The sequence below is a fragment of the Trachypithecus francoisi genome, unplaced genomic scaffold, assembly GCF_009764315.1.
Source record: "Trachypithecus francoisi isolate TF-2019V2 unplaced genomic scaffold, Tfra_2.0 Lachesis_group4, whole genome shotgun sequence".
NCBI lineage: Eukaryota > Metazoa > Chordata > Mammalia > Primates > Cercopithecidae > Trachypithecus > Trachypithecus francoisi.
Window position 1 is genome coordinate 68,367,778 of NW_022681469.1, and position 14,584 is coordinate 68,382,361.

The 14,584-nt window shown below is 36.8% G+C and overlaps 1 protein-coding gene across 1 annotated transcript in view; it reads right to left on the minus strand.

Annotated features, from left to right (window-relative positions):
- Positions 1 to 746: 746 nt before the first annotated feature.
- STEAP4 (STEAP4 metalloreductase) overlaps positions 747 to 14,584 on the minus strand; it is a 29,295-nt gene continuing 15,457 nt past the window's right edge. Inside the window, exons 2-5 of the mRNA XM_033194880.1 lie at positions 6,615 to 7,072; positions 5,437 to 5,964; positions 3,770 to 3,934; positions 747 to 2,476 (exon numbers count right to left, since the gene is read on the minus strand). Of these exons, the coding sequence (XP_033050771.1) occupies positions 2,246 to 2,476; positions 3,770 to 3,934; positions 5,437 to 5,964; positions 6,615 to 7,070 (1,380 nt within the window). The 5' untranslated portion in view covers positions 7,071 to 7,072 and the 3' untranslated portion in view covers positions 747 to 2,245. The remainder of the gene's footprint in view (positions 2,477 to 3,769; positions 3,935 to 5,436; positions 5,965 to 6,614; positions 7,073 to 14,584) is intronic.

Consider the following 14,584-nt stretch of genomic DNA (forward strand, 5'->3'; position numbering starts at 1 on the left):
ACATGACTCTACTCAATGTCTTCCAGCTTTTTGTATTCTTGCTTGGGTTTATCAAAGGTAAGTTGAAGGAGCATGTGTTCTGTGTACCTTTGCAACTAGTTATAAATAAACACAAATTGAAATAAAAAAGACTGTCTACAATAGTGTAATAAAAGCAACACCCTCATCCAATGGTGATGAAATTGATAAGGTCACTTTAGAAATGAATTGGCAATATATAGCAAATGCTAGTAAAAGTTGTTTAATTCTATACTCCCGATTCTTGGCAGGTATTCTGAGGAAATAATTAAAAATATGGAAAAACATTATTAGTGCAAAGATATCTGAAATGTTATTTGTTTTAGTAAAAAAATGGATATAGTCTACATGTTTAGTAAGGAAAGAGGTTTGAAAAATGCCTATTTGATGTGATATTATGCAGCCATTAAGAAAATATATCACATAAGGCCAGACTAATGCCTGTAATCCCAGTGCTTTGTGAGGCAGAGGCAGGCAGATCACTTGAGACCAGCAGTTCAAGACCAGCCTGACGAATGTGGTGAAACCCTGTCTGTACTAAAAGTACAAAAATTAGCTAGGCATAGTGGCATATGCCTGTAGTCCCAGCTACTCGGGAGGCTGATGCACAAGAATCGCTTGAACCTGGGAGGAGGTTGCAGTGAGCTGAGATTGTGCCATTGCACTCCAGCCTGAGCAACAGAGCAAGATTGTCTCAAAAAAATAAAAAATAATAAAGAAAGGAAAACAAAGCCTCTAGAAAAACAAAGCCTTTAAAAAAGGATGTAAAATTGAATATATAAGGTAGACAGAATTATTTTCAAAAAGTTTTATAGAAAAATATCCTGGATTGTTGATTTTTTTAAATATATTTTAATCATTTTTGTATAATGTCATGTATAATATGCTATAATGAAAGTAAAAAAAAAAAGGTCTTAGTAGAGCAGGCAGAAAAATGCCAAACTCAGTGCCTTTTGGTTATTTTGGTACGTGGGAAGATCAAGCATAAGGCTCCTTTTAGCTCCATGCTTGAGCTAGGAAAGTTAATCCCCCACCTTAGAAAGGGTACTATCAGCACAGAAAAACAGTGAGAACCATCCTAAATTTCAGCAAGGATTTGAGAAAGATCCAAATTTCACATAATGACGAATCTTCACACCTCTCTGCCCTATGACTTTCTGTAATTTTTGATCATCTATGCATTGTTCAAATTTATACCTGCAGATTATTTATTTAATTTTACTGCTTATAATAGACTAAGACAGATATAGAAGCCACTTATTTATACTAGAAATTAATAGATGACAAATACTGAACAATAGTTGGAATATAAAATTTACAAAGCATATTATAATATCTAAATAATGCTAAACCTAATATAGTGCAACTTTACAATGTTTATTTAGCTTGCTGTCTAAAATTCTGGTTTATTTGAACTTTTTGATCCAGAACTTTTATCAACCCTTCTTTGCTTATGCACAATGCAAGTGAAATCCAAGTAGATATCCCTCAATTTTTATTCAATCTTTCCTATACCTATTCTTTGTAGAGGAAGAATTACATGCCAGCTCTATAGATTTGCATGTATCCAAGACATGGTTACTTTTAATCAACTGTAAATTTTTCTTGTGTTATAAAAATAGTTCCCCTCAGTAAATATATATATTGAGAAAAGCAAAGTCAAGGTGTCATTTCACTAGAATTCATCATGGTAATATTTATGTTTGCCTTTACTTCCAAAAAACAACAAAAAAACTCATTCCCTTTTCACATTTCATGTGACCCACTTCTTGAGATATACCTAATAAAGCCTTTATCAGTGGTCACCATTGTGCTGTTTTTCCTTTCACTTAACTCAGCCCTTGAGCCAGAGAAGGAAGTTGCACATACTTCTACTGGATTTTGCAAGATATTAGGTCATGCATGTTGCCCATAGTAAGGAAATTCTTTAGTGTGAAACCACAAAGCTAATTTCAATCTCAGCCCCATGGCCTCCGGGAAAATAAGAGGCAGGGATCTGCACTGATTCTTCACTAATCTGAGATAAAATGGTGTTCTCTTCCAGTATGTCAATTTCTCAAAGACAGGCAATGTTTCCTTCAGTCACATTTCCTTCAGTCACAGGAAAAAAAAAAGCTTTCCTAACTGTACCTGTCATTCTTCTTTAAACATTCAACACTATAGTTCAGAACTCCAGGTAAATTGAACTTTGTTTTAAATATCTGATTTTTCCATTCAATGCTGATTTCTAGTGTTTTGAGTTCCTTTCCCAGCCCTGGCGGATCCTTGTAAGGGTGTTGTCTACACATGGCATGATTAGGACAAACTTGATCACCAGCACGGTGCAAGGAATGATGAGCCCTAACACGTAGGCTGCAGGAAGATACCATCTGAGATTTGAAGGGCTGAGGAATCTCTTTCCACCGTACACCAGGGTGTGGGCTGTACACAAGATCAGGGTCAAATAACCCAGTTTGGACTATAAACAAGAAACAAAAATATGTAAGTTAACATTATTTACATCTTAAAGTGAAACACTCTAAGCCAGTGATGGATATTTGTCAACAATCACAAACATTTGAGACCTATAATGTTTAGGACACTTTGTTAAGTATTGAAAAAAAGCACTAACCTTCTTCAGGATGATAAATACTTCATTTAAAACAAGGTCATTGCTTACAAATGACATAGTAGCTTTACCTTAACCTAGCTGGATGGAAAAGTTTCCCAGGAGTAAACTCTTCCAAGTTAGAATAAATAATTAGCTTGCCTTGGTTCCCAAAGGTAAAACTCTTTTATTTATCATCTTTTCTAGAAGTCAGAAATGAATATGACACAGTATGACCTCAAGAAGCACCATCTTAGTATATGTTACTGACTAAAACCAGATCCTAGCTCATCTCTATCACAACAAAGAGCAATAGCCAATCTTACTTGTTTCAGCCTACATTTTAAAGCTTATTGTTTATTTCGATCTTAATACCTTGAACAAAAGTGTTACTGAGAACATGTTGACTGAATTTGGTCCCTGGGAGAAATTGCAAGACGTAAGATTCCAATAGTTCTAAAAATTTCTAACCTGATTTTAAAGACTAATGGTCTTTTCTATTATACTCATAATAAGCATGCATCAGAATCATCTTGAAGGCTCATTAAATTTCTGGGCCACATTTTCAGAGTTTCTGATTCAGTAGGCCTGGGCATGGCCTGGGGTTTTGTGTATCTAACAAGTTTCCAGGTGATGCAGATGCTGCTGGTCCTACTCAAAGTGCCATACTTTGAGGACCACTGGTCTACAAGAATGTGTAGTTACTAACTGCCTTTAAAGAGGGGTTGGTTGGTGGTTGACATGTGGAAGAAAATAATTTTTCCTCTTATAGAAGAGCATTAAGTCTTCGGGTATGATGACATCTATCAAATCTTGCTGTGAAAATTTTAAACTTTAACTCAACATCTGGTTTTCCATATCTATATGTCCATGTTGTAAGGTTAATTTTTAAATGGTGAAATTTTGTCTTGGGGTTTCTTTTTACCTTGTACCTAGTACATCTCCTCACATAAATCGTAATAGTTCTTGGTACTTTTCACCCCATAGTCTTAGCTGTAGATCTGGAGGCAGTCAGGAATCTTGGCAAGCATTAAGAAATCAAACCATTATGGATTCTGCCTTTTGTACCTTGGTTCAACATTTTCTAATTTGAATTTTTAAATGTGATTGCTAGGGAAGTGATGGAGCAAAATGAAAAGTCAGGAATGATCTTGAAGTTCTTACCTGGACAAATCGGAACTCTCTCCAGTTGACTGCATTGCTTACAGATGGCAAAGAAGTGATTCCCAAGAGTACAAACAGAAAAAATCCAAGTATTCCCAAAGCCACATATGAATCACTAAGCCAGGCTGAGGAGGTACTAAATGGATTCTCCTTCTTGAGTATTGCCTAAGAAAAATTATAAGCAATTATAAAACTACATTTTTACAAACTGCTCACACTTTGAAGGGGACTGAAAAATACCTCTGCATGAATTATTTGCTCAAAGCAAATTGTATGGCATTTCTTAAAAATTATTTTAAAATAACTTTAGTGAAAAATGCACTTAGAAATTACATTTTTTGGCCAAAAAAAAGTAATTGGTTCTATTTGGACTTGATTCTAGGAGTTGTGTAGAAAGTTTTGATTTTCCCTGTAAATTCTAAAAAGACAGTAAACACTCACTTAAACCTTCATTACCATCTGCATTTTGTTCCCCAAGCAAAACTTGATATTCTCAAACAATTACGTCAGAATTCTGTTTTTCAGCTTTATATGTGGATTACTCACACTCTCACAGCGGGTTCTTTGCACCACAAGTTGAGAGGAATCAGACACTTGTAGTGTGACTCTTACCCAGGAAACTTACATATATTTGTTAGGAAAATAATGTAGAGAAACCCATAGAAGCAACATTAATGACTAATAATTTTTGAGACTGAAGTAAGATCTGTCAAAACTAGCTATTTCTAAACTAGAACTGACTTATAGCCCTTCCTCTGGGAGTTTCTTAAAACTCCTTCAACTGATTCTCACTGAATCTTTTGATTATGCATAAGATAATATTTGATATTTGCTCAGAATTATTTGGTTTTCTAGTTATTGAGGCCAACTTCCCCCAAGTCAAACATTAAGGGAATTATAAGCACTCTTTTGTGAATTTGTTTGCTTTAGTGTGGCACACGTTTGGTTAGCCCCCTTACTTATAAGATGGTTGGTTTTGACTTCCAAAAGGAAGTAACATGCATAAGAATAGAAGCTTGAAAACACGTTAGTTAACATATGACTGCCAACCAAAGGGATTCAAGCAAGTGTCTTTAGGTTTCTTGAGCCATGAAATCTGTCGGTTTGCCAATATCTCTCTGAGCCCTGGGAATACAGATCTGGACCCAAGTGAACCTGGAAAGTAAACGTTTATTCTTTTTTTTTTTTTTTGAGATGGAGTCTTGCTCTGTCACCCAGGCTGGAGTGCAGTGGCATGATCTCGGCTCACTGCAACCTCCACCTCCTGGGTTCAAGCGAGTCTTCTGCCTCAGCCTCCCGGGTAGCTGGGATTACAGGTGCCCGCCATCATGCCCAGCTAATTTTTTTATTTTTAGTAGAGATGGGGTTTCACCATGTTGGGGCCAGGATGGTCTTGATCTCTTGATCTCATGATTCACCTGCCTCAGCATCCCAAAGTGCTGGGATTACAGGCGTGAACCACCACATCCAGCAAACTTTTATTCTTAATAGTTGTATGAGATCTAAACTGGATTCATTTTAAAAAACTGACATGACATTTCTAATTCTAGTTACTTTAAAAAAGAAGATGCTTAGAAGAGTGACTTTCTATAATTATGAAATGAAATATGATATAGCAATAGTCTCTGATTTCAGGAGTAGAGGAAAATACATAAGAAGATATTTACCTGGGTAACGGTTAGGTTTCCCGACCTCCATCGTACATAATATCGAATGGGAATCACAAGTGTGTAGAGGACATGAAGGAAGGCAAATCCCAGGGCCAGCAAGCCAAGCTGCTTTCGGCAAAGCATCCAGTGGTCCAGCCAGTCTGGGAATCGACGGTATTTTGTGCCTCGGTACAGTTGTAGAATGGCAGCAATAACACCAGGGAGGTAAACCAAAGCAAGCAGTGTAAGTGCTGTTATTGGAAAGACACGGTTTGGAATGGAAATAGCCATACGAAATGTATTATCTTTCTTTTCATAAACATAAGGGTAGATTACGTCTCTTATAACACAATAGAAAAACAAGAAGATACACAGAACAGCAGACAAATAGAAGGGGAACCTCCACATTGGAAACAGTTGCAGGGGGTACTTTTCAATTTCTTTGGCTGCCGTGAGTGATCCTTGATCCATTGGAGTAAGTCCAAGATTATGAACAATATCCATCACTCTTTGCTTGGCTTTGCTGTCATTTCCACACACAAATACCTGGTTTAAAAACAATTAATTCTGTATTTACTCCTTTACTTTATTTAATAATTATTTTGAAAGGCTACAACAGCACCATACAGAATGATGACATGTAACAGTGAACCGTTTTTAAAATAAGGACGTAGAATTAACGTATCTAACAAGATGCTTTAAACTTGTTTGTGGTGTCCTAGATAGGTAAGTACCATGGTTTTTAGTTGATGATGGTTTTAGGCACATCACACTTATTTAAGACCTGGTTCTCTGCATAATGAGTAGTTTGATCTTTCTTCTATATTTGTGGTGCCGCATCACTTACGAATGCTTCTAATCTCAGTGCATAAATGGAACCAGTTTCATACAAGGTAATGGAAGTAGAAAAGGATATTCACCAAGTATTAGTTTCCAGTACTGACAAGAAGCCTCCAGAGGCTGACACCATGGGGTTCCATCAAACTAAAATCTGAGGGTGCATACAGTGGAAGATGAATTGCAACAGTTGACCACCTTACTTGGTCAAGCTCAAGAAAATTATTCACAACACATATTAGCAAAATGTAATATTTAGTGGGTATTTGATCTTGGAATTATATTTTAGAATCTTTGAGGCAAGTGCACATTTAATGATTCATTTTTTAAAGATTGAGTGTAGATTTGTTTAATCTTACCTGCCGACTTGCATCCAGTGCTCCTGATTGGAGAGCCCAGGCTGAGATGGTGTTAAATGCTTTCACCACGTGGGCTCCTGGCACCAACTGAGCAAGGTACTCTGCATTAGATTCTGGATACTGATTGATTTTGAGGTTGTTGCTGATGTCTACCAATATTTTTCCATTGAGAACCTCAGTTAATTCTGTGAGAAAATCATAATGCTCTCTGTGGATTGCTATGATTATGATGTCAGACTTCTTGGCTGCTTCTGAATAGCTCAAGACTTCTGCACCATTGGGCAGTAGGTTGTTCTTCTGGGGGTTTCGACTTCCAAAAACAATAGAATAACCACACTGGAGCATTTTCAATCCCAATGATCTTCCAAAATCACCAGTTCCAAAAATACATACAATCTCTTGCTTTTCTGAAGAATTCATAGTAAGAGGAAGTGCATCTATACAAGTTTTCTCCATAACTGAAAAATAATAACACAAATGCCCAACAAAATATAAATGCTCTGTGCATGAAAAATTAAAGAGAGCTATATCCAGGAAGTATAGTAATTGACTTGTTCTAATCTAATTGTCTTAACTATATTTACCCCCAAATTTGGAAGGAGTGAAAATTGTCATATATATTCTCATATGTGTCTTATGTAACAAAATCACTGGTGAAAAGCTTTTGTTTGATAAAAGGATACAGGACAAAATCTGACCAAAAAATTCACCAATAAATTATAGATGAATTCACTTGTTTAGTGATACAAAAAAACCTAAATAAAACATTAGCAGACAGAATCCAGCAGCTTGTTAATAGAAGGTATATGTTGATCATATGGGGATTATTCTACAAATGTGAAGATCAGCTCTACAAGTTCAATTTTAGAAACTTCATTAATACAACTTAAAAGATTAAAATTTAATCTTATATTAAAAGATTTAAGGAAAAAGTCCATCATATCTGTGTATGTTAAAAAGGACATCTGTTAAAATTCAATATTTATTCTTGATTCACAGTGAAAGAGAAATACATAGATATTTCCTTAACATATAAAAGTTATTGATCTTAACCTAAAATTCAGCATTATGCCTAAAAACATGAGTAGAAACATTTCTAACAAAGTCAGGAACCAGATAAATATGTCTGCTATGACCACTTTAGTTATTGTTCTGGAAGTTCTAACTAACATAACTAGATCAGAGAAAGAAATCAGAGGTATGGAAATTCAAGAGGGATTCCAGATGATCAAACAAGGGAAAATCAACCAAAAAAGTATCATACATACAAAAACAATTCAACATCTAGTCTGGGAACTAGATTAAAATCAATATTCTTCATATATTAAAAAAGAAACTAGTAAGAAGATTTAATCCATGAAAGGATGCTACTTATAGCTGCAACAAAATAAAGACAATATGTAACAAGACAGCAAGGTATGTGCAACACCTATATGAAAAATATCTTAAATGCTCTTAAGAATCAGGAGAAGAGAAATTATATAAATGAAAATGTACAGCATGTTCTTGGATGGCAAGGCTCACAAGATGTCAGTTTTCCCTAATTTAATCTATAAATTCTGAAAAGTAGGTTAATAAATGGGATGCTAGTCATATTAAATATTAACACTTTTATAAAGCCAAAATAATTAAGTAATGTGGTACTATCAAAGAAATAGATAAAGTTCTGGACAGGAACGGTGGCTCATGCCTGTAATCCCAGCACTTTGGGAGGCCAAGGCAGGTGGATCACTTGAGGCCAGGAGTTTGAAACCAGCCTGGCCGACATAGTGAAATCCCATCTCTACTAAAAATACAAATATTAGCCAGGTGTGGTGACATGCGCCTGTAATCCCAGCTACTCAGGAGGTCACTGCACTCCAGCCTGGGCAACAGAGAGAGACTTTGTGTCCAAAAAAAAAAAAAAAAGAAAAAAAAAAGAAAAAAAAGAAAAAGAAAAAAGAAAGTAGACAAATTTTAATGAATGAGTTTAACAAAATTCAGAAATGGACCCAAACACATATGATAAATAGCATCTCAGGTCAATGAGAAAACAGATTATTTAATTGTTAATGTAAGGACCCAACAGGTTCGCCTTGCCTGTTATCTAGACAGAGCTGATTTATTCAAATGAAAGAACATTTCAGCTCTTTAGGAGAGTCCCGAAATTTCCTTTATTTTAATGTCATAATCGCCAAGGTTATCAGAAACTTGCATTCAAGAGCACCTGTCAAAGTTTTATAGCTGATTATAAAACCATCTCCTAAAGAGGGCCAAATCAAGATAACAATTGTCTGCAGATGACAGAAATGTTTTAGGGAAGCCACAGTCAAAGAAATTGACAAGGAAACTTGTTACCTCTGTGGCACACAAAAATTCAACGTAACAACTGTAGTTATTACTGATAACATATACTGAGGCATATTAGAATTATAGAAATCTTATACAATTTTATAACATACTAATAACATGTTTATATGACTATAACTCAAAGAAAGTTAAACACCCTTTTATATTTGACAATGTTTCTTGAACGATTTTAATACATTAAATAAGCCCAATATATCTTTTTGAACTTTAGGAGATGTAATTTTTTTTTTTTTTAAACTTAGAATTTGATCTTGGAAGGTTTGTCAAATACCAAAGGTTTAAAACACTGGATATCACAAAATAGAGTCCCATGTCACCATAAGTTATTCATTTACTCAAAATGACAGCTCAGGGCTGGGCATAGTGGTGCACACCTATAGTCCTAGCTACACTGAGACTGAGACATGAGAATTGCTTGAACTTGGGGAGGTGGAGGTTGCAGTGAGCCGAGATCGCACCACTGCACCCCAGCCTGGGCGATAGAGCGAGAGTCTGTCCCCTGCCCCCAGAAAATTGCTGGCAGCAATTCCTTCAGAGCCCTCCATACATATAAACACACACACACACACACACACAGACACACACACACACACACACAATGTAAGACGAACAGAAGGCCTTTAAGACACAGATTCCAGACCCAGTCTCAAACCAAGAGTAGTCCTCTAAACAAGTTCTTTATTCTCCGTCCAATTAGATACCCCCTAATGGAGCTACAGACAGACAGTCTGTAATGGGGCTACAGTTACACATACCTTGTAATGGAGCTACAGGCAGATACCTTGTGATGGGGCTATAGATAGACACCCTGGGAGGTTACTAAGAGACAGCAGCACCTCCAGAGAGGCCAATAAATCAGGAGAAGGAAGGGGCTGTTGGTAGCTGACTGGAATACTCACCAAATCAGACACCTCGCGTTGAGGCTACAGCTATAGACACCCAGTGATGAAGCTACAGTTATGGGATATCTCCTTAGCATTATTTCTCCACTACAATTGAATCCATGCACATTGGGTCAGCAGCACACCACTGGCAGAGAGTGCCAGAGTCAGCCCCTAGTCCAAGAGATCTAGGTAGCCACTTGGGCTGGCCTCCGGATCCATCATCAGAGGTGGGCTACACAGTAGGTGACCACAAAGGCAATCGTGGTTGAGCCCCCAAATTTGTAACCGCCCAGTGGGTTCACCTTGCCTGCTGCCTAGACAGAGCCGATTTATCATGACAGGGGGATTGCAGTGGAGAAGGAGTAATCCAGGCAGAGCTGGCTGTACAGGAGATGCGAATATTATTATTACACAAATCAGTTTCCTGGAGCATGAAGATCAGAGTTCTTAAATATAATTTAAATTAAAGTAGGAGCTCGGAAGTGGGGAGTGCTGATTGGTCACGTTGGAGATGGACTCATAAAGGGGATCGCAGAACTGGTTGAGCCAGATTACCAATTTGGGTGATGTCAGCTGATCCATCCAGTGCAGGGTCTGCAAAATATCTGAAGCACTGATCTTAGGTTTTACAATAGTAATGCTATCCACAGGAGCAATTTGGGGAAGGTCAGACTCTTGCAGCCAGAGGCTGCCTGACCCCTAAAATGTAATAACTAATCATGTAGTTAATTTGTTAGTCCCATAAAGGCAGACTGGTCCCCAGGCAAGAAGTGGGTCTTTTTGGGAAAAGGGACATTATCAATTTTGTTTCAGAGTCAAACCATAAACTAAATTCCTTCCTAAGGTTAGTTCTTCCTACACCCAGGAATGAACAAGGACAGCTTAAAGGTTAGAAGCAAGATGGAGTCAGTTAGGTCTGATCTGTGTCACTGTCATAATTTCTTCAGTTATAATTTTTGCAAAGGTGGTTTCAATGTTGGGGCAACTCAACAGTTACCTGAAAGAAAAAAATAAATTTATACCTTATACTCCACCCCAAGGTAAATTCAAAATAAATGAAAGATTTATTTTTTAAAAAATGAAACTAGAACAGAACTAGAAGAAACCATGGAACATTCTTTCATAATCTTAGAGGAGAAGGTCCTTTTCCTACATCATTAAACCATTAACAAATAGTTGGACAAATGCGATTGCATAAAAATAAATAGCTTCTGCAGTGCAAAACCCACTAAGCAATGTCAGAATGAAGATAATCAACAAACTGGAAAAAGTATTTTCAACTCATATAAATCAATGAGAAAAAAACAATTGCCCATTAGAAAATTGGGCAAAGTATATGAGCTGATAGTTTGTCCTAAGGAAATATATAAAAGACTTTTAAACACAGTAAAAGATTCTTAGTATTACCCAAAACTAAAAAAAAAATGCATGTTAAAACTAAACTGAAATACTGTTATGAATCGTGTGACTGTAAAATTTAAATAAAAAACCAGTTTCTATGATCTGCAATAATCTAGGTTGCTTTCTATACTTTTGAAGGATATTTTTTCTTCAGTGTTGAGTTTTTCTCAAAAATCTTTCTTTCCCAATATTTAGTTTAAGCTTTCAGTTGATCTTTTATTTTTTTGGTGCATGCATGTGCGTATGTGTGTGTGTGTGTGTGTGTGTGTGTGTGTCTATTGTTCGATGATGTATCTTCAGTGCTCAGAAAAGGACTAACTACCACAGTCTAGGAATGTACAAATATTCGTTGAACAACATTAAAAGGGTAGGATGAAGGGGCTGGAAGTGGAAAAGTTTACTCTGTGTCCCAGGCACAGTGTGAGATAAATAAAGAGGAAGATGCTGAATGATTAAAGAGTAACCAATGGAGAAGAGTAAGAAAGAAGGAAAGAAGTGGAAGAGATGTTGTAAGGACATTATTTCTTTCACCCAAATGGGTTGAAAGTAAAACTCTGTGAATTTGATGCAGAATTTTCAAAGCAGACATAATCACTACTCAATTCTCCTATGGTGGATTTCATGCAGATTGCACAGCATATGTGGGGTTTGCACCTTTTTCCTGGCATTTCAGAAATTTGCGCTTTCCATTTTAACCTATCAAAAACACCTATATTCTTACCTGAGCTTATCTGAAGTTGCATGCCTCTACCACAAGCAGAGCATTTAGGTTTTTGTAGGGAGGTAGAAGTTATGGGAGAAAGGGACAAGAAAGACAGGACATTCCTGTACTCCCACAGAAACTCTGAATAATCTAATTAAATACAACATCTGAATCATTTTATAAACGAACTGGTGCCTGGTATCCTGAATGGGTGTCATCAAAGGTCATGACCACATGTGGGAAAGTACCTGTAGATGATCAGGGACCTTTGTATAAAAGTGCAGCTGTGCCTTTGAAAATTTCTTACTAGCATCTGCACATGCAGACTAGTTTAGCCATTTACCTTCTATTGGTTGGTTGCCAATCAGTTAACACCTAGTTTTATAAATCAAACCTTCAAACTGCTGAACAATGCCTTCATTATTCTACTGTAGAACTGGTTTGTGTCACAAAAGAATGTCTGACTGCCTATCCCCTCACTTAAAGAAATTATTTTATCCTAATATTTTTATTCTGTCTTTCATACTGGACGAATATTTGCAAGCAAAATGTAGATTTGATGCAGTTGCCAGTATCCTGTAATGAGATGGATTTTGTCACTTGAAATATTCTCATTTGGATTATCTTAATCATTGCAAAGAGAGAGTGATTCCAGACTATTTTGACTGTTTGGTCACCACATTCATTTATTCTAATCTTTCATGAAGTTTTTTAATGAAGATACTGACTACATGGCCCTATTTTTTGCTTCGCCTCTTACCAGCAATGTCACCTTGAGCAAGTTACTCAAACTCTCTTTGTGTCTCAGTTTCATCATCTGTAAACTGAGGGATTGCTAGTACCTACTTCAGAGATACTGTGAGTGAGGAGAGCAAAAATCAGCTAATGACCACGAACAGGTACTGGAGACAAAATCTCCATATCTGAGGAATTTAGAAGTATCATGAAGGGAGCAAAGACCGCCTGGTGACCATCAAATAGGCCATCAGAGGCAAAACTCCATAGTGAGGGAATTTAGAAGTAATTAAAGTTCTTTACTATCTAAATAGGCACCTGGTTCCAGGCCTCTTTCAAAAAAATTTCTAAGTAATGAAAATTTCTATACATCTCCAGAACGCTATGCTGAAACTCACTGTGCAACCCTTGCTGACAGTAAGGCACCAAAATGACTATAAATGTCATCATTTATCATGACGTATCTGGCTAATATGGTCCAAATTACCCTCAAGCTTCTGTCTTAAGGTTCATAAATGCTCCTAAGGAGAATCCCCCCTGGTCTGCTCAGTTCTATCTTGCTAAGGCACCCTGCTGCACTCTTCTGCAGTGTTCTTTCTTTCTACTAAAACTTTCCTTTTCCAAAACTATACTGTTGTCATTAAATTCTTCTTACCAACCCACAAGTTGACCACTTTCAGATGCTAGGGCTCTCACACCTTGCCCAGCAGTGAAAATTAGATGAATTCCTGTATCTCAAAGCAGTTCTTGAGACCTAATAAGTGCTTAAGAAAATGACTATTTTAAATAGATTGGCAATCTATTAGTTACTGAATAAAGTATCGAATTAACATAACCTTTATATAAACTTTACAAATTAAGGGTTAATTATGCTTATATAACCGTGATTTTTATAAATATATAAAAATATTTGAACTAGAGTGCAGTGATTCTTAAGAATCTCCTACTTGTCCCGCTTATTTCTTATAAATAAAACTCTATATAAAATGACTTTTGAGGATCACTTGAGGTCAGGAGTTCGAGACCAGCCTGGCCAACATGGTGACACCCTGCCTCTACTAAAAATACAAAAAAATTTAGCCGGGCATAGTGGAACACACTTGTAATTCCACTATTGGAGAGACTGAAGGGGAAAGATTGCTTGAACCTGAGAGGTGGAGGTTTTAGTGGGCCGAGATTGCACCGCTGCACTCCAGCCTGGGCAACACAGAGAGACTCCATCTCAAAAAGAAAAAAGAAAAAAAAAAAAAGAAAAGAAATAGATATGTGTGTGCATACTCTCAACCACAAGGGAGATCAAGTTGAGGGTGTATTTTGCATTAAGTACTATATAAAAATGCTGCTACACCCATTTCAGGCATCTTGAAACTCAAAATCTGTGTGTAAATATGCATTCATGGAGGTTCCTTGTTCAAAGACTTAAAAAAAGTTTTCTAGTCCTACTTTACTCTTATATCTAGGATAGAAATAATAAAGAAAATAATAAAAAAGATAGTAAACAGGAAGAAGAGTTATTAAGGGAAAGGTGGGTTAAAATAGTTAAAACATAACACAGGAGTTTCCTCTCCTTACTTCAGTCTCATGGGCTCTCCACAAACCTCAGTTATGTAACAGGAAATACAACAGAAATATTTCTGAGTTTGGAAAATCCGCAGGACTGGTTTTGCCTCTTATGGAATCATCTCCCAGAGATGATAGCCAAGATGGGTAAAGTGATCTCACAAGGGTGTTTACATAGACTAGGAATTAGCAATCAGTGACGCAGATATGAAGGTGGCAAAGATGACAACGAAGCCATGGTAGAAGCTGACTCTGAGAAACCGTGTGTGTGTGTTGTGTGTATGTGTGTGTGTATGTGAGTGTGTGTGTCATATGAGGGACCAGGTGTGGGTCAGGAG